The sequence below is a fragment of the Mastigoproctus giganteus genome, chromosome 8, assembly GCF_048544385.1.
Source record: "Mastigoproctus giganteus isolate SK-2022 chromosome 8, ASM4854438v1, whole genome shotgun sequence".
NCBI lineage: Eukaryota > Metazoa > Arthropoda > Arachnida > Uropygi > Thelyphonidae > Mastigoproctus > Mastigoproctus giganteus.
The window spans coordinates 47,140,854-47,165,180 of record NC_143582.1 but is presented as its reverse complement, the minus strand read 5'-3'; the positions used below and the strand labels follow the sequence as shown (position 1 = coordinate 47,165,180).

The following is a 24,327-nucleotide window of genomic DNA, read 5'->3' as shown; positions in this document are numbered from 1 at the left end:
ATAGCTGTTATATAATTTGTGTTTAATCTATTTTCGTTTGCACGTGCTGATTATTTCAGATAGTAATTATCTTATTAAGGTGCTTTACGAATATGTCACTAGAACAGATGTTTAACGATCGTGTTGTTCATACTTACAGAGAGTAAGCTGTACTCTTTACACATGTGAAGAACTCCAAAGTTACGGTAAAATCCCCAAAAATTAGAGAACTTTTACCTTCATATAAAGATCGTTATTGCTTCAATATTAAGCCTAATCCTAGTAAAGTAGTAATTATTTTCGTAAAAGCTATGTAAAATCGCTCTATACTCTGTTCAGACACATAAAATGTCGCAGAAGCAAGTCAAGAGCAGGCCATTCGAAAATTTCACGTTTATTATTATTAATTTAATTCATTGTTACTTTCAATCGGTGAATACTTAGTGGGAAAGTTTTAAAAAGCATCGTTCATTTACACTCTGCATATAACTAAACATCTTTTTCTCTGTTGTAGGTGGTTCGCCATCTCCTCAACAGCCAAAGCCTAGTAAAGTAAGTGCTGGTTTTATGTATTTTTAACATTACGTATTCTATATCATTAAATTACACATCATATTATAATATCATTCTATATTATTCCATTCTATACATTTCCAGTATAGAATGGAACAGGCGGACATCATCTTACTCTAAACGCTAAGCAACTATCCAGCGTTTAGTTACCGAATACCTAAAACATTGTATATCATTTCAAAATTCCTCTATAGATCAACAAGAACCCAAGGCAGGGATCTATCACAGCTGTGAACAAGGTCCAATTGCTCGGGTGCTGTTGCCTCGGCAGCTGTAGGTGACAATGCATATTGGCGAACACACAAAGAAGATAGCTAACAATAGATTGATAAGGAATGACACAGGCTGTGCAACAGAACAGAAGTGAGGGGGGGGGGGGCGAGAGCTTTTTGTTCCTGCTGTCCATCAACCGGGATACAGCCATAACTTTAATTGTTCCTCATTACGGAGAGGCCCGGACCAATGGAGGCCGTTACTTAGAAGTCTGTTGCTGTTGTCATAATGTAATCTAACACTTTGAAAGAGGTGGTGGTTCTACGATGAAGGAAAAAAACCCTGGAAGGGCATTCATAAAACTGCCCGCAACTTGTGGAATCGGCATTTTCTGAATGAGCCTCACTTGATTTACTTAAGAGCGTCTTTAGAAATGAACCTCGTAAAGAGGCGTTTCTTCGCTCTGAATGACGTGCACTGACCTCAGTGACCTACGACAGAGTACTTGTTGTCCTCCCTTTTTCAGCCCGTAAGAAAAACTGACAGCAAACTGATGCAGAAAAAAATGGTCTCTTCCAAGATACTTCATCACCAGATTGACAGGCGTGATCAAAGCACCCCTGGGCAAGACAATGCTGTCAGGTTGGAAGGAAAAAGGACGACGGACAGTAGTGTTCTGGCGTCACAAGACTGATTGAACGCAGTCTCTTGTCGCCTGGCAGACGTGAGACTGTTTTCCAATAAAATACACGGATTTCAAGTAAGTGGACCTATACAGAAGTAAAACGGAAAATGGCATATTTTACGATATAAAACATTCGAATAATCACGTAAGTACAGAGGTTGAAAAAAGTTTAGGGGATGAAGAACAATACATCCATTAGAACAGGCATCTAAATGCAGGAAGTCCTATTGTTGCCAAGCTACTGCATCACTATTAACGTATTCTTTCCTACTGTTATAAAAAAAAGTAAAAAAAGTAAAGTTTTACGTTACTCCTACTGTTATAGTCACCACCTATTAAGGTTACTCCAGCCCGCTTCTCCCGTATTCTTCAATATATTCTCCCCCCGATCCCAACACACACACACGCTTCCCTAATTACTATGCGAGGACTACCAGTCACTTGCGCCCAATTACATATTTTAACGCCTTTAATTTCTCTTTTCGAACCGTTAAAGGAATAGAATGTCTTATTCCACATTCGGCTATCTCCCTTTATCCTCCTGTTAAAAAAAGAAGGGATATCCCCGTTGCACGCGACAACAGGATATTGATAGTGCGTTAAGCAGCGCTTCTTGAACGCGAGAAGTGTTTACAAGTTGCGCGAGTTATCAATCAAATCCTCATTTACATCAAAACTCCATCCGAGGCGCGCATCAAAATCTAATCTTCTTCGCCGCGACTGATGTTGTGGTTTAAATATTCTCTGCCTGCTAGAACAGAAGGGGGAAAGTATTTCTGCATCGTCTGTTCGATTTTAGGAATTTTTGGTGGCACTTTTGTCTTCTGCAGACGACTCAAAATCAATTCGATTTAGGGGATATAAAAAAAAGCAAAATAATTGCATTTTCAAAAGGCGATAACCTCTCCGATTTTTTCTACATGTAAGAGATTCGCAAAGTTCTAAAACCACTTATCTGCGACTAACACATTTAGAAAAACACATCATACAAAACTCAATAGTAAGAAAGCTGCAGTTACATATTACAGAATACAAGGTGTCTAATAAGTCACTTCCTATTAGTAAATTATAGGAACTACTTTATATTTTAATCGATTTTAATTAAATCAATATTATTTTATTCATAATTTATTGAGGTTTTTGGCGCTATATTTTAAAATCTACACGTGCCCCATTTTAGACATATTTCCTTATACGAACTGGTACATTCGCTACTATCAATTATAAAAAGTTAATTGGAATGTGTCTAGGGGACACATTTGCGATTGTTGCTTCCAGTTTGTCTAATCTGCGTGGCTTTTCACGGCAAACCTCTTTCTTGGCCCACCACGTCGGATTCGAGCTGGAGGCTAGCATTCCTGCAGACCACATCTTCCAGTCTATCGTCCTAGGAAGTGATTATGCAGCCATGTATGGACATCATTTGCAAAATGAGAGGGTGCTACCTCCTGCACAAAATTAAGTTTTAATGTTGCTTCATTGTGAAATAATTAGCCAACATACGATCTTGCTACATTTTGAAATATATATTTTGGCATTCACTGCGTCTCGCAGAATGAAAGGCGAATCATTGTGGATGATGTGGTACCACACCCGACTGTTATCTCTGAATTATTCTGAGCCTTTTCAACATACACTGGTGTTCAAAAAAAGTGCATTTCACATTTCTCTTTTTCGCGATGGTATGTTACATTAATGATTAGCATCACAAACAGAAATATAGACAAAAGATATTTATTAATAGTTAAGGCAAAGCTAAGTAATATTTGACAGGCGCTCTCAAATATTCCAAAATGAGCATTTGCAACCTATATACAACAGTTTTGGTAAACACGGAAATTATGGCTGAAATGTTATCGGAAGCCCTCAATTTGCTTCAGTTTATCATTTCAAATGGAAAGGTTCACCAGGCGCAAACTAATATTTAGTTGAACAGACTCTGGCCCTGATGACAGCAGCACACCGTCAAGGCATTGACAAGATCAATTTCTGAAGATAGTCAACTGATAGTTCGTGGTTCCAAACACGAATTATGGCTTCCTCAAGTTCACGAAGGGTCTTTGGTTTCTTTCTGGCAACTGCAGATTCCACACGATGCCAACAGTTCTCTATAAGATTCAGGTCTGGGCTGTTTCCTGGCCAGCTAAGAGTTGTAATGGACCGTTCTTCCAACCATTTTTTCACCTGTAACAAATGTTATCAGACAATTACTGTCGAACCTCTAATGCAGAAATGAAGCTAAAGTAACTACAGAAGTGCCTACTTACACTTTTCGCCCCCCGAAGACAAGGAGCAGAGTCGTGCTGAAAGATGCAGTTACTTGGCAGGTTGAAATGGTCGCTAACGGTTGGCAGCAATTTGCCTTCCAATATAGCCAGGTATCCATTGGCATTTACGGAGCCTTTTATAAACTGCACGTGACCTACTCCGCGATACGAAATGCACCTCCATATGATTTGGCTGGTAGGGAATTTCACTGTAGACACCATACAGTCTGGATGGTATTCTTCACCACGTCTACGGCGAATCGTTTGTCTCCCATCAGAGTCATGAAGGTTGAATTTCTTCTCATACGAGAAAATAACTGACTTCCACTGCTTTGGAGTCCATTTGACATGCTCCTTACACCAAATTAATCGGACTTTTTTGATTTTTGTTTGAGGAGAGGCTTCTTAGGACGACGGGCTACAAGTCCATTTTTGAAGATGCGTCTTCTGACTGTTATGCACTTATTACCACTCTTGTATGTTCTTCCCATTCTTGTATGTTCTTTACGGTTTTTAAGGCATAAGCGCTTCAAAACGCGGCGTACAGACTCATTTGTTCAGAGACTGTTTTGGCGTAGAGACTCATTTGTGTCCGGTTCCTTTTTTCCCCATCAGCAGAACCAGTATTCTTGAGTTTGGAAAGAAATCTACTCACTGTCGACTGATTACAAGACACTCTATAAGCAATATGACGGGAAGAACATCCTTCTTCACGTAAAGCAACAATAGCAATCTTTCTTCGTGGCGTCAACTGTACGTAACTCGCCATCCTGACAAAAGCAAGGAATGACTATAACTCTTGAAGAGGGTGTTTATATAGTTGAAAGCAACAGCTGATGCAATATTACATCATAACCTACGCGTGTAAATCTTATCTGATGCAATCTCTAAGAAATATTGCCATATACTTACGTTATTCGGACGACAATTACAATTTTAAGGGGTGATGCACTTTCTTTGAACACCAGTGTATACATCCGGATTTTCTGCTGACCAAGAACGGCAGTTCTGTCAATTAAAAAAACCACCATGAAACAGAGCTTCGTCACTTGAAACAGTGTTATCAAAACTGTGGCCACTCTTCGTACCACCCCAACGTAATTTCTGCAAACTCTATAATTCTGTTGCAGTCATCACGAAACAATTTCTGAACGTAATGTGGCTTCCATAATTTGAAAGACAGTTCTTTCCTGAGGATGGTTACAACTGCATAACGAGATAATCCGCTTTCCCGAGCTCCTTCACGCACTGATTTCTGTGAAACCATTGAGAACATCTCAATCACTGTCACAATGTTGTCTGGAGTTCTCAAGGATGATGGCCTTCCTCTTCTCTTCCTATAGGTGACACAGCCTGGTATCATTAACTTCTGATGGCAAGTTTTTATTGTTTTTGCGTCCAGTGTTGCATGGATTTCACGTTCAGCCCTCCACCACCTTTGATCTCTTATAACGGATCCCCAAACCTCGTAGCGGGGTGCGATTTTAGCCCTCTGTTGAACACTGAAAATTGGAGGCATGATTACTGTAAAAGAAACTAATATTAACTTTCTAAACCTCAGAGAACAATGAATCATAATCGGTTAAAAATAAGTAAATTACATTTAAAAATAGGAACCTGTAGAATAATCGGAAAATTGTCAAGCCTAATAGAAAGTATTAGGTTTCCATGTCCATTTAACAAATTCAAGTTTAAAAAAAAAAAAAAATCCATAATACCTGAGACCATGTTTTTGAATACACTGTGGCAACATGGCAGTCCGCTTTACTGTGGAATTTAGCATAACGTGGTTTCATCTCGAACTAGTCCCGTCGATGACTGAAAGAATTTCTTTGGTGTATCAGCGACTTAGACCATATTGCTCCGTTGTGTATTACGGCTGTGCACAAAGCGTGTGTTCAAGGGTAGATTTTCACGTTGTGCGAGTTGAACGGACCATTAGCAATTCTTCCAGCCATCGATGATTCAAACCCAGACCTCTCCAAACGGGTGACGTGGCGAAACCACTGTACTGGCATAGAGTAAAGGTCTCTTCAATCGCAGTTTTACTGTTAGCCGATCTCAGTCGGAGGGTCAGAGGTTTTCCAGCCCACACAACACACAAATCGGTCCGTGAACTGACATAATACAAAACGGAGTAATATGGTCTAAGTCGTTAATGCTCCTAAAAACCAATAACATCTCGAACCCCAAGTTTTATGATTCTGATTAATTTGATTAGTAGTGAACCAGATTCAAGTGCAAGACTTGGATCAGGTTCACTGCTTTAAAGAAATGCCCCTTTAGTACCTAATTAAGATATCGGCAATATCAAAATTTCTAAAAACTCTAATGTTTTTAAAAATCCCTTTAATATTTACTAAAAAACTCGTAAAATTCAGAAATTTGGAGTGAAACTTTTTAATTACCAAATTCTTCAGCAAGGTTTTAACTATAATAATAACTTTAGAACTGCCATGTTATGTTCTTTACACACAGAAAACGCAACAAGCAGTGCAAGTACCATTGCCCTCTCCATCCAATCTGCCCTCTGACGGCCGACCAACAAAACAACACCAATCGATTGAAAGATATTGCAAGGTGTTATTACATATCGATTGGACGTGGCGCAAATTGAAAAAAAAAAAAAAAAAAAAATCTTTTCAACATGATGATAAAAGCTCTGTTAAGATAAATGAAAAGTAAAGTGTCATCTTGAACAAACAACAGCTGGTAAACCCTATAAACTCTAACGAGCTATTCAAACGTCGTAGTTTCAATAGACCTTCAACTGACAAACCAGCGACTAACCAAGACATGCAGGTCTCAGTACCCCTTCCAAATAGACAGCAAATATGTTGCAAAAGTACTGTTGCAACCTTTGGTACAACTCCACCTTTTTAATTGCGGTAGTCTGGGCAGACGGTGCCAGAAGCTATCCTCACTGTTATCGCTGTTCTGAAGTTCCACCATTGTGCCATTGTAACACTGAGTCTTTCTGAATATGTTGTTGATAGATTAATGGGAACAGCATTGTGCAATGAGAGTACGACTTCGTGTGGAAATAGCAAGGACAGATAATGTTCTTTACAGTCCATCCAAGTGATGAAATAAAAATTAGGATTTAAGAATCGAACCTCTTCAGCATACTAACTCACAACTATGAAAATATTATAATTTATACCTCTAAAATAAACAATATCAGGTGAGAGATTGAATTTTAAAGTTGTCTTGGATGAATTCACTGACGATTTTATAGACCAAGTCAAAGGAATAAGTTGAGGTATACTGCATTAATGATGAAATATACGATTTTTCATTGATTTATTTTCAGACTCCACCTTCTCCTAAGAAACCCCTTTCTCAAAAATCCACATCCTCACCTAAGAAGAAGAATGGAATGCTCTCTCCTGTTAAGACGCCAAAGACTCCTGGATCGGATCCGAGGAGTAAGTATTATTTATTTTTACCGATAAAACTGAATTAAAAAAAAAAAAACTTAGCTTTATCACATGGTAAGAAGCAATGATCATAATCACATTGTGGTTTTAATGATTTTTGGATAATATTTTTCGTTATTATTAATATGCAGTATATGAAAATAATAAAATAGAATAACATTAAATAATAAATGATAAAACATAAAATTTTTAGAAATATTTTAAAACTCAATATTAATTTTCAATACTGTATTACGTTTTTGTTGAACTTGAATTTAAACACCATGTGAAACAATTTATTCCGACAAAATGTACAAAAAATAACTCTATTAGATAGTATGAATCAGAGCTGTGATACTCAATATGTTCTACGTTGATAATAATATTAGTAAAATAATAAGAGGAGTTTACCTCAATATAGTACGTAGAACACTTCGGTATGATACCCTCCAGAAATTAAAACGGAAAAATCGACAACTTACCGGTACATTAGAGTAAAATATAAATAATTAAATAATCAATTATTTATATTTGATTATTTGATTATTTATATTTTACTCTAATGTACCGGAAAGTTGTCGATTTTTTCGTTTTTTCCATTTTAATTTCTGGAGGGTATCATACGGAAGTGTTCTACGTACTACATTGAGGTAAATTCCTCTTATTATTTTACTAAAAAATAACTCTTAAGCGTTTAAGGAGATTCTTGAGAACTTTTCTTCAGTGTAATCTGAATTCCAACTGAGAGAAATCTCAAAAAGGATATTTGAGATTTCTCAGTTAAGATTTTTATTTAAAGCGTTCTATAATGTGTCTTTCGCTAACGGTCTTAATCAACATAATATCTGAAAACTATATGAACTAAATTTGCTCTCTGAGTGCTGAATACAGTTGTCATTGCGTGAGTATGTATGTCTTGCAACGCGCACATAAGCGTAATAACAATTTCTAGTTACCCGCTAAAATGTAAAACATTAACTTTTCTTGATTGTTGTCAATAATTTTTTTATTAGTTACTAATGAGCATTTTACAAAATTGTCATTTTTGTAATGGTGTAATGCTGAAAGCAAGTTTTCTGTTTTGTTGATTAAATTGCCTCGGGCTTTGAATTGAGGTTTTGGGCGATGACCTCTGCCCGCAACCAATGAGTATCCTAACTTCTGAACATAAGGTGAAGGATAATGACTGACAACGCACATAAATAATGGAAGTCCTTCATATTTCTGAAACACTCTTGGGGATATAGAAGAAATCGGAGACTCATTCTTACGCTTTCAGAACTTCACTATTTTCTGATACTACCAAAGAGTCACGTAGTAGTCATTTTATGGATAATCTCTAGTTGGAATTTTATTACTGTAAAAGTCAAGATGAATTTAGCTCTTATAAAGCGCATTTGTATCAGTCATATCAATCGGCGATATTATGTTTGGTGCATGATGTTCCGTTCCACCCCATCCCTGAAGGCAGATTACGGCAATGTCAAGCAATTGTCACAGTGCGCCGGAGACAACTGGAATGAAAAGTGAGACCCCCATCTGGTGTCGGCGCTCTCTGTGTAACCTATCGCTGTAACAACACCAAAGAAAACACTGGGCTCTAATCCTCCCCCCCTTCCCGTTTATGCGGCACGCGCTTCGGCATTAGCAGACCACGTGACAACCGGGAATGCAGACACGTGTCACGCAGGGAAGTCGGATAACAGCTGCGAATTAACGGCCAACCGTGACTTCACTACTCTCACCCCTGCCCCACAAGTGTACGCAAAACTTTCCAGTTGCCATAGCAACAGAACACCCCCCCCCTCTTCTTTTTCCGATCAGGCGGCACCGTAACCATAGTGACAGAACGTCTTCTCTCTGTAGTGGCATCCGAGAACCGCAGCGAAACCGCAGATGTATCTGAAGTGCTAATTTCAAGATGACATTTTACCGGTCGGCCTTTTCGTCTATCAGCTGGGTGTTTGAGATTTCCCTGTCAGCACCCTCTCTTTTTCTACAGCGTTTGCGGAATAGCGGGGCATTCACGTGGGAGATATGTGAAGTCACTTTTGAAGCACCAACAAACAGCATTGCATACGAAATAAAAAATTTAAAAAAAAGTTTAAACAAAGCACGCAGGAAGCTACTGCAAACACAACGAGTCTGACACTACTTTTGCATATCCCTGGGTTCCATTTTACATCTAAGAGAATTGACAGTTCGTGACAGTAGCTCACACCACGATGGTAGTTAATAGAGCACCATTATTTTTTAAGTGCTGTGTCACTCGGGAGAGGTTGGCTGTTTCGACCTGTGGCTGCAGTGCAGGTCGAAAACGGCGATGTAGATGTACTTTCACATCAATATTTTTTATGCCCTTTTGCTACGCACAAAGAAACTATTCACAATGTCAATAAAGATCCGGCGGGCTTGAAGTTGGGCGTTGGCCCAACATGATGAATGAAGGGAAAGAGGTCGTCAACCAGTCTATTAGTCTTTTTAGATCGATCGCAACCGGTAACTGTTTTGATAATTATTATCTAAACAACTGCTTCTAACGGGCAAATAAAATTTCAATCAGCAACTATGAAACACGTAAAGTATCCGATTCTCTCTAAAGGATGGAGGAATCTTTATATTACTGTGGATTCACCGCTCCCTCACATATGGCTCTTCAGCCATTCTTTCGTGCAACCCATTTGAGGTAATTAAATAGAAGATGGGATGCGCGCAAAGACAAAACGTTTTCTTCCTTCGACACGGGCACTGAAACAAAGCAGCCAACCGCGAAATATCTACCTCAACTGAACAAAACTCCGGGAGATTGCTCGCCAGCAGGGATGTTTTCACGCGCCAGTAAGTGAAATGTGACATGCGTTATCAGTGCTGGCGGTTTCAAGCTGCAATTTACCGATGTCCAAACTCGTCATTTATGTTCCCTTAAAGGCACAATTTTTTTTAAGTAATTAAAACTGCAAATATTAAATTCCATTATTGAAATTCTAATGTAAGTCAAATCTAACCAAACTATATTTTCGAAGATTTTTAAAAGGGTTATTAAAAAAGTAAAATAAATCAAAACTAAATACCGTTAGAAAACCGCATGAAAATGATTTCCTTACATGCTCCTGCCAGAATAAGATTCAGAAAAAAGTAGTCAATAAAATCAATTAGATCCATTAAGGTAATGGATAATTCGCTTAATAATTATAAATAAAAGTATTAATACTGAAATTTATTATATTGATTTTTATTTATATTATAATTTTTAATTTCCTAATACTTTAAATTCAGTACGTTGATTTAATTTACATAACCATTTATTAAGTAATTCACAAAATATAAAAGCACGAATGAAATAAGTAAAATATTAAGGAGTAAAGAATGTAAATTGGCAGGGAAAAGTGGTTTTTTTTTTTTTTTTTTTTTTTTGATCAAGAGAGACGGTGGAGCCTTTGACGACACGATTCTTGCCATTTTTCGTAAAACTATGTTGGGAAACTTTTCTGCTGTAAGGAAATGACAGACCCATGGCACCGGAGATGAACAGAGAACATTCAGAATACGGAAGTTGGATGAGGTGAGGAAGCGCTGCTGTGGTTGGCCTACCTCGAGATGAGCACCGATGGCTCTACGTAGATCTCGATTTGAGGCTAAGATAGGCTCAGACGTGATGCACCAAAAGAATTGTTCTCTGTATGCACGCGCGCAATTTTTACTAAAATGCTATTCCCTTACATATGAAAGGTAATAATGAACATGAAATATAGGGTAATCATATCACTGTGATATTATCGGTAAAATTCGGACTTCAAAGAAAGACGGTCCTCCCCCCCCCACATCAAAGGGTACATCAGTGGTTTTCAAATTTAAGTTTGGGAGGATCCTTAGGGTAACCTAAGCATTCCCCGTTTAGCTTTAAATTTGTTTCGGACACCCAGACTTAAATAAAACTGTTTCTGTGATGAAAATTTTCCCAGTTTTTAAATATTTATAAGAAAGTTTTGGCATTATAAATAATAAAAATATTTTCTATTTATACTCCGGCACGACAACCACGTCAGTACAGTTTACAATAAATTGTCAATACAAATATTTATCGTATAGTCACGGGCTTGAACCCCGGTTCACTCAAGGAACGCGTGCTTTGCACTCTCGCTCCTGACCACTGGGCTACGTCAGGCCTAATTATTCGTACATCACAAAAAGCGTTTAAAAAAGCGAGGGAGTTTAATGAAAATAACAATTTCATCACCAAAGACAATCTTTGTAGAAAATGTTTTCACAAGGGACATAGTGGCATAGTGTTTTTTGTCTGGCGGCACCGGGGGTCTCCCCAACTTCGCGTTTTTACTCTGGGTAGAATACAATATTCTGCATAAAAACAAAGGGCATTTCAGTATTAAAATTATTCATATATGTATATTGCAATGATGAAAAAGAAGTAAATAATGTTCAGTAATCAAACCACTTTTATCGTCGTCTATCTCATCATTATACAATACAATTAAACAATACAATTACAGTGCCAAAAAACATTTGCCGCTGTAATTGTCCTGAAGACAATATTATTCTTATCCTGTATGGATTAGTTATGATTGCTCTATTTATTTAATTAAAGAAGCCCATTTTTGAATGTGGGGATAACGCTAAAAAAATAATAATAATAAATAAATACGATGGTCCTCCATTAAATGAATTATTATAGTAAATTATATAGCAAATCAGAAGAAAGTAAAATTTTATATCCATCGTTTCCTTTAGGTAAGCCAGATACTCTTTCAAAATGAAAAATAACTGCGTAAAGATTAAAATTGTTAATGCTCGATTTCCCATGCGTTTTCATATTGGACCTGACAAGGACATCAAAAGGATAAAGGTTATCCTTTTTGAGAGCATTCTTTTATTACTCCTTCTGACCAGCTTTTGTAGCTAATAAAATTTTAATTTTTCACTGGACTAACTCCAATTCGACTATTTGATGATCTATTTGTTCCCATTTACAAATCTGAATCCGATGATTATCGTCTCATTTTTTCAAATAATAGTCTGACAAAAATATTTGAAAACATTATATTTGAAGAACTATCAGATTTTTTTTTCTCAGTAAACTTACTTCATTAGGAACATCATGGATTTATACATAGAAGTTCCACTCTTTCTAATTACTTAATCTTTGACATGGTTCTTCAAACTGCTCTGGATACCGTGTACAACTAAATGCTCTCTATCTTGATATCTCAAAAGCTTTCGATTCAATTAATCATGACATTATGTTACAGAAATTGTACAATTATGGGATTCAAGGATTTGCATAAAATTGGTTAAAAAGTATTTATTAAATCGTTTTACTAGTATAAAATTACTTAATTTTTCACCTGCATAAAAATGATAGTATACCCCAAGGATAGTATAGTTTCTTTAATTAAATAAATAAAGCAATCATAACTAATCCTTGGGTCCATTATTACTTACATTATATTTAAACGATATTGTTACCAAAATAGTGTCTTGAAATAAAAATTGACTTATGCGATGATAATAAAATAACTAAACTCGATTTACTCAAAAAATTAGCATTAGCATTATTATCAGAGGCTTATGATGCAAGAAAGCAAGCTTATAACAGCATCAGCCAAAAAAAAAAAAGTCCCATTTCACCAATCCATTCGCTACAAAAGTTTGTCCACTTCTTCCTTGAATTTAAAGAGATAGAGAGAGAGAGAAAATCTTTCATTGCACGACCTTCAATTGTGACAGTTACATGATTTGATCGTGTTGCAATGTCCCTTCACGACCAAAAGTCCCGATTTCATTGCAACACGATCGGGACCTTTTGGTCCCGATCGTGTTGCAATGTGCCTTCACGACCAAAAGGTCCGAGCTGCAAAGACGAAAATCGGGACTTGAAAGTCCCGATTTTCGTCTTTGCAGCTCGTGGGAGAGAACAGCATGAACAGAGGCAGTTGATGCACACACCGCTGGCTCCTTTCCCGGTATGCTCAGTAATTAATCGGAGCATTAAAGTGGCGAGTGCAGGGCATGTTGGCGTGGATGCGATGAAGAGAAGGCTCTTCATTTTGCAGACTGTCTGGACAGTCGTTGACTATTCTTTACTGGAGGGAACCTGGAGTGAATTTGCGTGTCACTAGATTGTTTCGAGGACGCCCTCTGTATATGCTGACTGATTGGAGGGCATGGGAGTGTGGGATCCAGAATCCTCTTCCTATAGTGTTGGTTAAGCAAATTTCTCTAAATCGGCATCGATGCCCTGGATTCTTCCGAGCATCTGGTAGGGTAGGAAGCGATCTGATAAGTGGAGGCGTGAGTGAAGAGGGCAAATTGTTGGTTTGGCTAGGAGCTGGGCAGGTGGAATGCTCCAGCCACAGAGATCCCAGAATGAAGGAGATGTGATGAGACCGGTCAGCATCTTTATCGTGATTACCAGTCTCCTTTGTTCAATGAGAGAGGGAAGCCTGGGAATTCCCAGGGCCAGGGCCATTTCAGTCGTATGGGCTTGGGGTGGTATCCTGCGTTTGTAGGTTACCCACTTGAGGAGCCAGTACTCTGCTGCCCAGATGGGTTTTGTGTTCGTGGGTTTTGCCGACGCCCAGATTTCTGCTGCATAAAGTAGGGGGGGGGGGTATATGATGGTCCTGACATATTTTGTTGCGGTAACCTTGTCTGAGACGTAATTGAAGGTGCTGCTTTGCTCTCCATTTCAGGTGCGCCGTTCACCTGATGAGTTTTTCGATGTGATGGTTAAATGTCAGCTTTGTGTCAAAAACCACCCCCAAATCTAAATGACATGAAACAGGAAGTATGGATACTGCATTAATCTTTGGCGAGATGGTTGTGGGTTCTTTTTTCAAGGAGTAGAGCATGCACTCAGACTTTGTTGGATTGATATCAAGGCCAAATTGTTTGGTAGCCTACTAGTAGGCGCTAGTAGCCTACTAGTAGCGAGGTAGCCTACTAGTGCGAGGAGTACAGTGTTAATTCCCTCTGTGATCATACTGGGGTCTGCATTTGTTTGGATAGTGGTCAGTATTTTTAAATTGTCAGCATAAGAAAATATATCTGGTCTCTGGATTATAAAAGGGGAGATAATGGCAGTAAAGAAGAGGCTAGAGAGGACTCCCCCTTGTGGTACTCCTGTAGATATTTGCTTAGTATAGGTTTTTTTCAGAATTATGGAGTATGATTGTACGGTTCTGAAGGAGTGATGTAAGGAAATGCAATGCATCCCCCAATGCATTTATTTAAGCTATCAACTCCTTGAGAACTAGTTAATCAATAATATTTTATTGCTCAATCCATTGAAATGCACAATTGTTTCATTTCATAACATACATAACTATAATTAAATTTAATTATAATCTTAGTTCCACTTTTATTCTGAGAAGCAATCAGATTCGTGATTTAAATATTACGTTTCACTATACAGGCAGCTATAGAGAACATATCAGCCGAGTTTGCAAATAGACCAGAAAACAGCTTGGATTAATAAAAAGAATTTGTTGGAATTTCAATAATCCCGAATTCATGGTAAAGATATATAAAATGACTGTACTACCTATTTTAGCTACCCCTCTGGAATCTTTATAAACATTGAGACATATTCCTCATTGAACAAATATTCAACATAATTTTACTATGAAACTTTGTTTTAATTTACATTTTACTCAAATTACTTATCTACACATGTCACAAAATTAATTAATTATTTTGGAAGATCGTCGAAGACCTTTGTGTATTTTTCAGAATTATAAATGCCCAAGAAGACAATAGAACATTATTGGAATCAATTAATTTTAACTGTCCTCAGAATTAATAGAAAAACAGAAAATTTACAGTGTGCACTGTTAAGAACGTGTTTCATTCATTTTTCAATAGAGTAATGAGGACTGCTAATCAACTGTAATTAGAATTTTTTGTCAGCTGCAATCAGTTCAATAAAAATTGAATTTAACAAAAGTTTTGAAATATTGATCCTGTTGTACAGTTTCTTAATGTGTTATTATAATTTAATTTACTGTTGTTTTAATTGCTTTGCTATGTTAGTTTTATCATTGAATTTTATTTTTGTTTGTCTCTACGTACTTCATCTGATTTTGAAACTTCTCTCAAAAGTTAAGTATGAATAAAATAAAACTTCAAGTTCTTAACGTTGGAGCTTCTGAAAACTAGTAAATAGCCAGCCAGTTGATTATGGTATGAAAGAAGAACAAACGGGTTGCGATTCACAGTTCTGTTGAATCATGAAGTGTTTTTTTTTTATTAGTTTGCTTTGTTGCACTGCATAAATTGCCACCAATGTTAGCAATACCAATTTATCAGCAAACTTTCACTTTCCCTATGGGTGTAAGGTGTATTTAGTGTCAGACGGCACTAGGGGTTTCTCCCATCTCCGCACAGATTTCATTGTGGGTGTACCAGTTCAGTGGAAATGCCAGAGATTTAGTGTATGGACATTGTATATGTGTAGTGTCGTGTACCGTTGTTCATCTGGTCGTTCAGCCGCTGGATCCCTGCTGAGACCCAACGTCGCCCACCTTCGCCCCGTGGAAGCAGATCCAATAGTTTTAGTTTCACTTCGGCAGGTCCTGCCACATAATTTCCTGAAATTTCAGTGGCTACGACCTGAAAAAAAAAAATTTTTTTTTTTTAAATATATATATATATATATATTTATTTTTTTTTTATATTGTATTATATACACCGATGAGCCAAAATATTATGACCACCTATCTAATATGATGTTGGTCCTCCACGTGCAGTCAAAACAGCTCATACATGGTGAGGCATGTACGCTACACGATTTCTATATGTGTCTTGTGGTATCTGGTACCAACACGTAACCAGCAGATCCTTTAATTCCTGTAAGGTCCGTGGTTGAGACGCCGCAGATCGGAGTTCCTGTTCCAACACAAACCGCAGATGCTCGACAGGATGATGTATGGAGAATTCGGAGGCCAGGGAATTAGCTGGAAGTCTTCCTCATATTCCTCGAACAATCCGGGCGGTGCGGCATGGCGCATTATCCTACTGAAAGACGGCACAGCCAGAGGGGAAGCCCGTTGCCATGAAAGGGTGTACCTGGTCAGCAATTAGGGTGGTTTATGTGGTAGACATCGGAGTGCCTGGCACATGGATGACTGGACCCAGGGTATCCTAGCAGGACATCGCCCAAAGCATGACACCGCCGCCACCAGCTTGCTTTCGTCCCACGGTTCATCCAGGCGCCATCACTTCCCCAGGTAAACGACGCACACATACCCGGCCGTCCACATGGTGCAACAGGAAACGTAATTCATCGGACCAGATGACCTTCTTCCAATCACTCAAGTTCCAGTTTCGATGCTCGCGTGCCCATTGTAGGCGCTGTCGTCGGTAAACCGTGGTTAGCATGGGCACTCGGAGGCGGCTATGCAGCCCAATTTTCAGCAGGGTTCGATGTACTGTGTGTTGTGACACATTACTCCTGTCACGTCACCAACATTCCAATTACCGGCTAGTTGCGCCACATTCGCCCTTCTGTTGCCACGTGCCATCCGAGAGAGCCTTCGCACACCTCGAGCATCGATGAGCTGTGGTCATCTAACAACTCACCGGCGGCGGTTCGTTGGTTTCCCTTCCTCGGACCACTTTCGGTAGGTACTAACCACAGCTGACCGTGAGCATCCCACCAACCGTGCCGTTTCGGATATGCTTTGACCCAGTCGTCTGGCCATTACAATTTGTTTGGCCTTTGTCAAACTCGCTTAAGTCCGCTGCCTTTCCCATCTGAAGATTGTTTTGTTTTGGTTTTTTTTTTAGGAGCATTAGCAGCTAAGGCCATATTGCTCCGGGATATGCGGTGGTCATTCCCTGACCTTTCCGCATCCTCCGTATTTGGTGGTGACGGGCTCGAACCCCGGTCTAATCAAGAAGCGTGTGCTACGCACTGCTGCTCCTTCCCACCTGGCTACGGAGGCGCCCCCATCTGAAGAACAAAAGTAATACTGATTAACGGAACTCAGTATCAGGTGTTTTTTTATACCGTTTCCCGACCCGCGCACGCGCCGTAGTTCACCTGCAGTTGCATCGATTTGCATAACGACTCGCTGGTCATAATGTTTTGCTCATCTGTGTGTGTGTGTGTGCGCGTATATATATATATATATATACAAAGGGTACTAGGAAAGTTTTGCAATATGACGCAACAATGAATCACAGGAAGCTGCTTATTGCTGCATGTTGAGACGTGTTCACACGTGCATAGTAGCCGCCGCGCCAAGTCGATGGCTCAGTTATTCATTTGTAGTGAGAGTGTAAAGTGCTTGCGATGGCATCGTGGTCACGAAATGAGATAAAGACAGTTTTGCGGTATAATTTCGTGCGTGGTTTAACCATAGACCAGTGCTTAGAAGAAATGACTCTTGCACTAGATGATGATTGTCCACATCGTACAACGATATTCAGGTGGTATAGAGAATTCGAAAGGGAAAATTTCACTCTGGAGGATTCTGAGAGACCGGGAAGGCCACGAACGTCAGTTACGGAGGAAAACGTTAGTGCTGTGAGGAAAATGCTTGACGAAAACAGGCGAGTGACCTACCAACAGATAGAGGATACTTTGGGCCTAAATGCACCAGCAATTCGTTCGATTCTGCAAGATTATTTGCACGTGAAGAAACTTTGTTCTCTCTGGGTGCCGCATCAACTGACTGAAGAGCAGATGACACGACGTGTGACTTGGTGCCGGGAGATGTTAAAAAAGTTTGATAAGGGACAATCTCGGTATGTGAACAACATCGTGACAGGTGACGAGACTTGGCTGTACTATTACGATCTGCCGACCAAGGCTCAAAACAAAGTTTGGGTCTTTGATGATGACGACACACCCGTAATTGTCAGAAAATCCCGATCTGTAAAGAAGAAAATGATAGCTGTATTTTTCAAATCGAGTGGAATTGTGGAACGTGTCGTTTTGGACACGCAGAAGACAGTCACAGCTAAGTGGTATACTGAACAATGCCTGCCTAAAGTCATTGAATCTATGAAGAACCTGCGGCCAAAGTCAAGAATGGACACCTGGTACCTCCATCACGATAATGCTCCAGCTTACCGCGCCAAAGCCTGCACCGAATATTTGACCACGACAGGACTGAAACTTCTCGAGCACCCTCCCTACAGGCCAGACCTTGCTCCCTGCGACTTTGCACTGTTCCCGCATGTGAAAATGAAGCTGAAAGGGAGGCGGTTTTCCAGTGATGAGGACCTTCTACGGGCTTGGGACAACGAGTGTGCTTTACTCCCTAGTGAAACTTGGCAGAACTGGTTTAAAGATTGGTTTCGGAGGATGGAGAGGTGTATTGAATGTAGAGGAAATTACTTTGAAAAAATTAAATAAACAAAGCTGTATTGCAAAACGTTCCTAGTACCCTTTGTATATATAAGGATATTATAGGAAATAAAGATAATGGTAGTACGTAACGTCCGGAAAGCCAAAAGGAAGATAGCCGAAAATGTAGAAATGTAATAATGTTAAAAAAAAAAGAAAACCGTTTTGAAATATTCTGCAAATTTTTTCCCGCCTTTATCTGATGTAGGCTGCTATTACTTTTTTTTTTTTTTTAAGGTTATTACATTTCTACATTTTCGGCTATCCTCCTTCTGGCTTTCCGGACGTTACGTACTAACCATTATCTTTATTTCCTATAATATCCTTATACTTACATTTGCATCCATTGCTGCTGCTTTGCGCGCTTCGGTGCATTTGCTACATCCTATCCTGTTTATTTAACCTTCAAATATCTCATTTGTTTTTACTCTTTAATACTATCTCTTGAACATTTTATATCCTTATATATATATACAGGATGTCTCAAAAATATTAGTACAAACGTTTAGGGGAGGTAGGTAACATCTAAAGGAATGTGAATCGCATAGGAACCCATAACCGGAAACGTCACCGTAGTCGGTAAACGGCACTGTTCATCAGTTCGCGAGAGGAAAAATTTCTGGTTTACTCATTCAAGCAGTAGTCGCCGCACGAACAGCATGCATCGATATACGAACTGTGAGCTGGCAGACATGCACCTAGTGTATAGATTACCAGAGGGCCCACACGTTGTGCGCCCCCATGCGGCACAACATCGCTTCGCAATAAATGTGTGGGCAGGTATGGTCGGTGACTGCTTAGTCGTCCCATACCTGTTACCATCCCGCATGAACTCCGCTAAATATAGGATCTTTCTTGAACAAGTTCTACCAGGGTTACTTGACGATGTTCCAGCAAATGTGAGACGCAACATTTAGTTTCAACATGACGGGGCCCCTGCCCATTATGGAATGTGCGTCCGTGACCATTTGAACAGGCGTTTTGGACGTCGATGGATTGGCCGTGGTGGACTCGTTTCCTGGCTCCCACGCTCACCTGATTTATCGGGCCTTAATTTCTTTCTGTGGGGGGCCCTCAAATCTATCGTGTATGAATCGCCTGTGGTGACGGAAATGGATCTCGTGGCGAGACTCGTCTGCACTGCTACTACTGTCAAAGAAACTCCAGGTGTGTTCGACAGTGTCCGGCAATCCATGCTGCGTCGGTGTCACGCATGCATCGCGTCTCATGGTGGAACCTTCGAGCATCTGTTGTAACATCATGAAATGCATCCATCTCGTACTCCATTGTTAATATTATGTCAAATAAATGTTTGCTACTAATTACTGTCTTTTGTCATTTCTGCTTCTTGTGCCTCTGCTACTACTTTCTCGTGACGTTTCCGGTTATGGGTTCCTATGCGATTCACATTCCTTTAGATGTTACTACCTCCCCTAAACGTTTGTACCAATATTTTTGAGACACCTGTATATGCATACACATACACATATCAGCATCAATCTTGGGGGTTGATGTCGTTTGAGTTGATAGGCCGGAACGTGGGTGAAGATATTTTGGATGTGTTTGAATTTAGGTGTGTGGGGCTTCGCTAGCGTAAAGATAGAGAGGGGGAGGCTGAAGACTGGGGGGGGGGGGGGAGAGAGACAGAAGTATGGGATATCAGTCCCATACTTCTGTCTCTCTCTCTCCCAAGACAGCCCCAAGTTTCAGTGGGGCATACCCATGCCCTACCAGAGTAGAAATGAGTGGGTGGGGGACGAGAGTATCGTCCCCCCGGGGAAGTAGGGTTTAAAAGTGAAGGAGATTAGGGTACCCTCTTCAGGCCGCCGTAAGCTTTTGGCAGCTAGGCTGTGGTCTGTTCTTTCTATTCCTGTCCACTTAATTCAGGGCACCTCCGTAGCCAGGTGGGCCGGAGCAGCAGTGCGTAGCAAACGCTTCTTGGTTAGACCGGGGTTCGAGCCCATGACCACCAAGCACGGAGGATGCGGAAAGGTCAGGGAATTACCACCGCATATCCCCGGAGCAATATGGCCTTAGTTGCTAATGCTCCTAAAAAAAAAAAAAAAAAACCAAAACTTAATTCAAGTTGGGACACTCATGGGGCAAGCCCCCGTCCTTGTTTTTTTTTTTTTTTCTCCCTTATTCTTCTTTTCTTTATTCCTTTTTCCCTTTCTTTTCTTTCCTTTCCTTTCTTGTTCTTCCCGTTTTCTTTTCCAGGAGTTGTCTCTCTGGTTCTCTGCCTCCGTAGCCGGGTGGGAAGGAGCAGCAGTGCGTAGCACACGCTTCTTGATTAGACCGGGGTTCGAGCCCGTCACCACCAAATACGGAGAATGCGGAAAGGTCAGGGAATGACCACCGCATATCCCGGAGCAATATGGCCTTAGTTGCTAATGCTCCTAAAAACCAAATAACAAACAAACAATCTGGTTCTCTGTCTTAGGCGATTTGTTTATGATACTGTACTATCAGTCTCGATGTATAGAAAGTAACACCTTTCTCCTTACGAAGAATCCTGTGCGTACTGGGAAAGAGCTCGGTACCCCTCTCTTCAGTGTCAATGAAGGGACGTTCAAGTCCTTTGGTGAGGTAATGGATTTTCGTGATGAGGGTGCATCTGAGATCTTCGTATATTGTGGACAGTCGTAAAGCAGGTGGTTCCAGTTTTCGATCTCCCCGTAAGTGCAATTTGGGTCATCGGTGACGCTAAAGCCGAACAGTTTCTGGTTGTAGGGGCCATGTCCGGTGAGTAACGAGGACAGGTGCAAACCTGGGAAGAACCAGCCTGGTTGCTTTGGGTATATTTTGTTCAGTTCTGGAAAGAATTTACTAGTGATCTCGCCTTTTGTCGTTTCTGTCCATCTTTGCTGCCACTCCCGAAGAAGGTAGGTGTGTTCCAGCAGGTGGTTCCAGTTTTCGATCTCCCCGCAAGTGCAATTTGGGTCATCGGTGACGTTAAAGCCGAACAGTTTCTGGTTGAATGGGCCATGTCCGGTGAGTAACGAGGTCAGGTGCAAACCTGGGAAGAACCAGCCTGGTTGCTTTGGGTATATTTTGTTCAGTTCTGAAAAGAATTTACTAGTGATCTCGCCTTTTGTCTTCTCTGTCCATCTTTGCTGCCGCTCCCGAAGAAGGTAGGTGTGTAGTCGAGCTTTTCCGTTTTTTGACTGCTTGCTGGGTTGGTTGCGAAGGCCTAATGATTTGGGGCCACTCCCTTTGAGTGCACGTAAAGCAGTCCTGCTTTCACAGCTTCTTAATCCAGGGGGAGCGTGCCAGCAAGCACCTGAAGCGCAGGTGCGCTTAATGTGCAGGAATCACCTGAAGCGTAAGTGTGCTTACCATGCAGCAAGCTCGTGTGGTTGTCAATAAAATGGTCCTATGTGTCATGTCTAGGATTTTCTTGTTGGTTACTAGTGATGTTTTGGTGTACCATACTGCAGCTGCGTAGGTTATTGCTAGGATGAAGGTTCACTTATAATATAGCACTATGGTTCGTTTTTTCAATCCCCAGTCCTTCCTTGTAATCCTAGCCACTAAGACTGAGTATCTTCTTATTTTCATTCTTATGTATTTTAGGTGGGGTTTGAAGGATAGGTTATTATCTAAGATCACTCCCAAGTACTTCATATGATTGGTGAGTTTGATGGTCAGGCTATTTATTTTTATTTGGGCGGACGCCGTACCTGAAAAGTTCATTTCAGCAGGATGGATATGGTTTTCGTCGGTGCAATTTTTAGCTGGTTTTTTGTGGCCCAGTATTGTAATTTCTGCATTGCGTGATTACCGATGTTTTCCAGTTTGACTCTGGAATCCGCCTAAATAGTCACAATGAGATCGTCCGCAAAGGCCTGGGCTTTGGCCAGTCCCAGGCCCTGGCATAGGAATTCGTCCAGGACCATGTTCCAAAGGAGAGGCCCCTACGTACGTTTCTTGTGATTTTTTGATGATTTGTATTTATTTCCACTCTTCTGCCTGAAACGTAGTCTTCCGTTACTTTGTATAAGCTGATGGGTACTGCAGCTTCTCTCAGGACGCTCGGCCACCAAAGTGAGTCTAACGTCCCGGCGGAATCGACTGAAATGACAAATAGATATTTTTTCCTGCTCTCTTGTGCCTTCCTAAGCTGGTCTCCAAGGGCATCCACCGTGGAGAATCCTGGCTTAAAGTCAGACTGATTTTTATCTGCCAGGTCTGCCCTTTCCTAGTGGTTTTGTATCAGCATGTGGAGCAGCCTCTCGTATAATTTACTGACCACTGAGAACAGCGCGATAGGTCTGTATGATGCTGGACATTCTGAGTTCTTAGTAGGGGTTTTGAGAATTAGCTTGGTGTTTGCAGCAGTTTTCCACGCCGCGGGGAATTTCCCTGTTTCCAAACATCTGTTGTAGAGGGTGAGTAGGATTTGAGGGGCAGTTTCTACTGTTTTTTTTTTTTTTTTTTTTTGCTTTTTTTTTTCAGTATCTCCGGTTCGATCATATCAAGTCCCGGGCATTTGCGGTTTCTGATCCTGGTAGCAGCTACGCCGAGTTCCTCATGGGTGATGGGGGGGGGCTCGAGTGTAGGGATGATATATTTTTCATTTTCTTTGCGGATTTTATGTTGTTCTTGCAGAGTTAGGGTCGAGGGTTCCTTGAAAATTGTGTCGAGTATATTACCCATCGATTATTCCCAAGTGGCTGTATAGTCTCCTTGCGGGGCCCTGGTGGTGCTGATCTATGGGGGGGCACTAATCCCCAGTCTATATGTGTGATTCAGGCGTGATGACCGTATGTTGTCACTCTCTCCAATTCTAAGACAATGACGCTTTTAACGGCAGACCCATTGTCGTTAGCGTTGGATAAAGAACGCAAACAGAATCTCACTTCTACCTAAAGAAAGTTCAAACAAAACTCACTAAGGTCTTCCAGTTACTTAATGGCTTTGATCCAACAGAAATCCAGAGTTTGGCACTAACTTTAAACTAGTAAACCAGGTCACAATTTACGGAGCTGTTACACACATGTGCACGCTTGAAAGCGGCCATTTTAATCTGATCTATGGGTTTGGGGATCTTAACTCTCTCATCCCCCCCCCCAGTTGTTAAGCAGAAAATTCTTGCTCCTCCCCATCATAGCGGCAGATATTTCACCGCCATTCACTGGATAGTCTGATATATTCTCATCAATAATAAGTTTGTCTTCGATTAGCGACCATTATCATATTACCAGCTTCCACTAGCATATTACCATAATTATATTGTAATTTAAGCAGCGACAAGCAAACTGAACTAAGTTCTTTTTTAAATACAAACCACGGTTTGACAATACCCCAGGTTTGGTAATATGAAATATTATTTCGTAATATTTCATATTAACAAATCCGTCTGATTTTAAATTACGAGATATAGAATCCTGAATGAGTCTGCAACATAGCACCCGTATCGAGTATCGTTTAAGAGGCCTAGTCATGCGTAACCTTTTCGGTTCTATGACATGGCTTCTTTATTACTGCGCATGTACTTTTCTTCTAGTCAAACTGATGATAATATTACAAATCCCAAAAGCCTCATTACGCTTCCGTAGCTTTTAATTTAAAGAACTGAAATAGCTAATTACAGTTTTATCATGTCATATGCTTTAAATCTGGCGAAACAAGTGAAAGGTGTACACAATTTCTTTCACGAGAATGCTATTTTAACTTGAATTTTAAATTTCATCACATAATTTTCATATTTTAATATTTAAGCACACACTGCATATTGGAAGCGAGTTTTAGGTATTTATTAAGACCTTTGTTATAATGATTGTTTGATCAGTTTCACTTTAAGGGAACTGGAAGTTTCACAGA

General features: G+C 40.1%; 1 protein-coding gene across 6 annotated transcripts in view; it reads left to right on the top strand.

The window, feature by feature from the left end:
* LOC150081511 (uncharacterized) overlaps positions 1-24,327 on the top strand; it is a 284,800-nt gene that overhangs the window by 200,211 nt on the left and 60,262 nt on the right. For all 6 annotated transcript variants that reach the window (XM_090379978.1, XM_090379976.1, XM_090379973.1 and 3 more), the window contains 2 exons: positions 494-531; positions 7,031-7,145. In XM_090379978.1, coding sequence (XP_090236104.1) covers positions 494-531; positions 7,031-7,145 — 153 coding nt within the window. The remainder of the gene's footprint in view (positions 1-493; positions 532-7,030; positions 7,146-24,327) is intronic.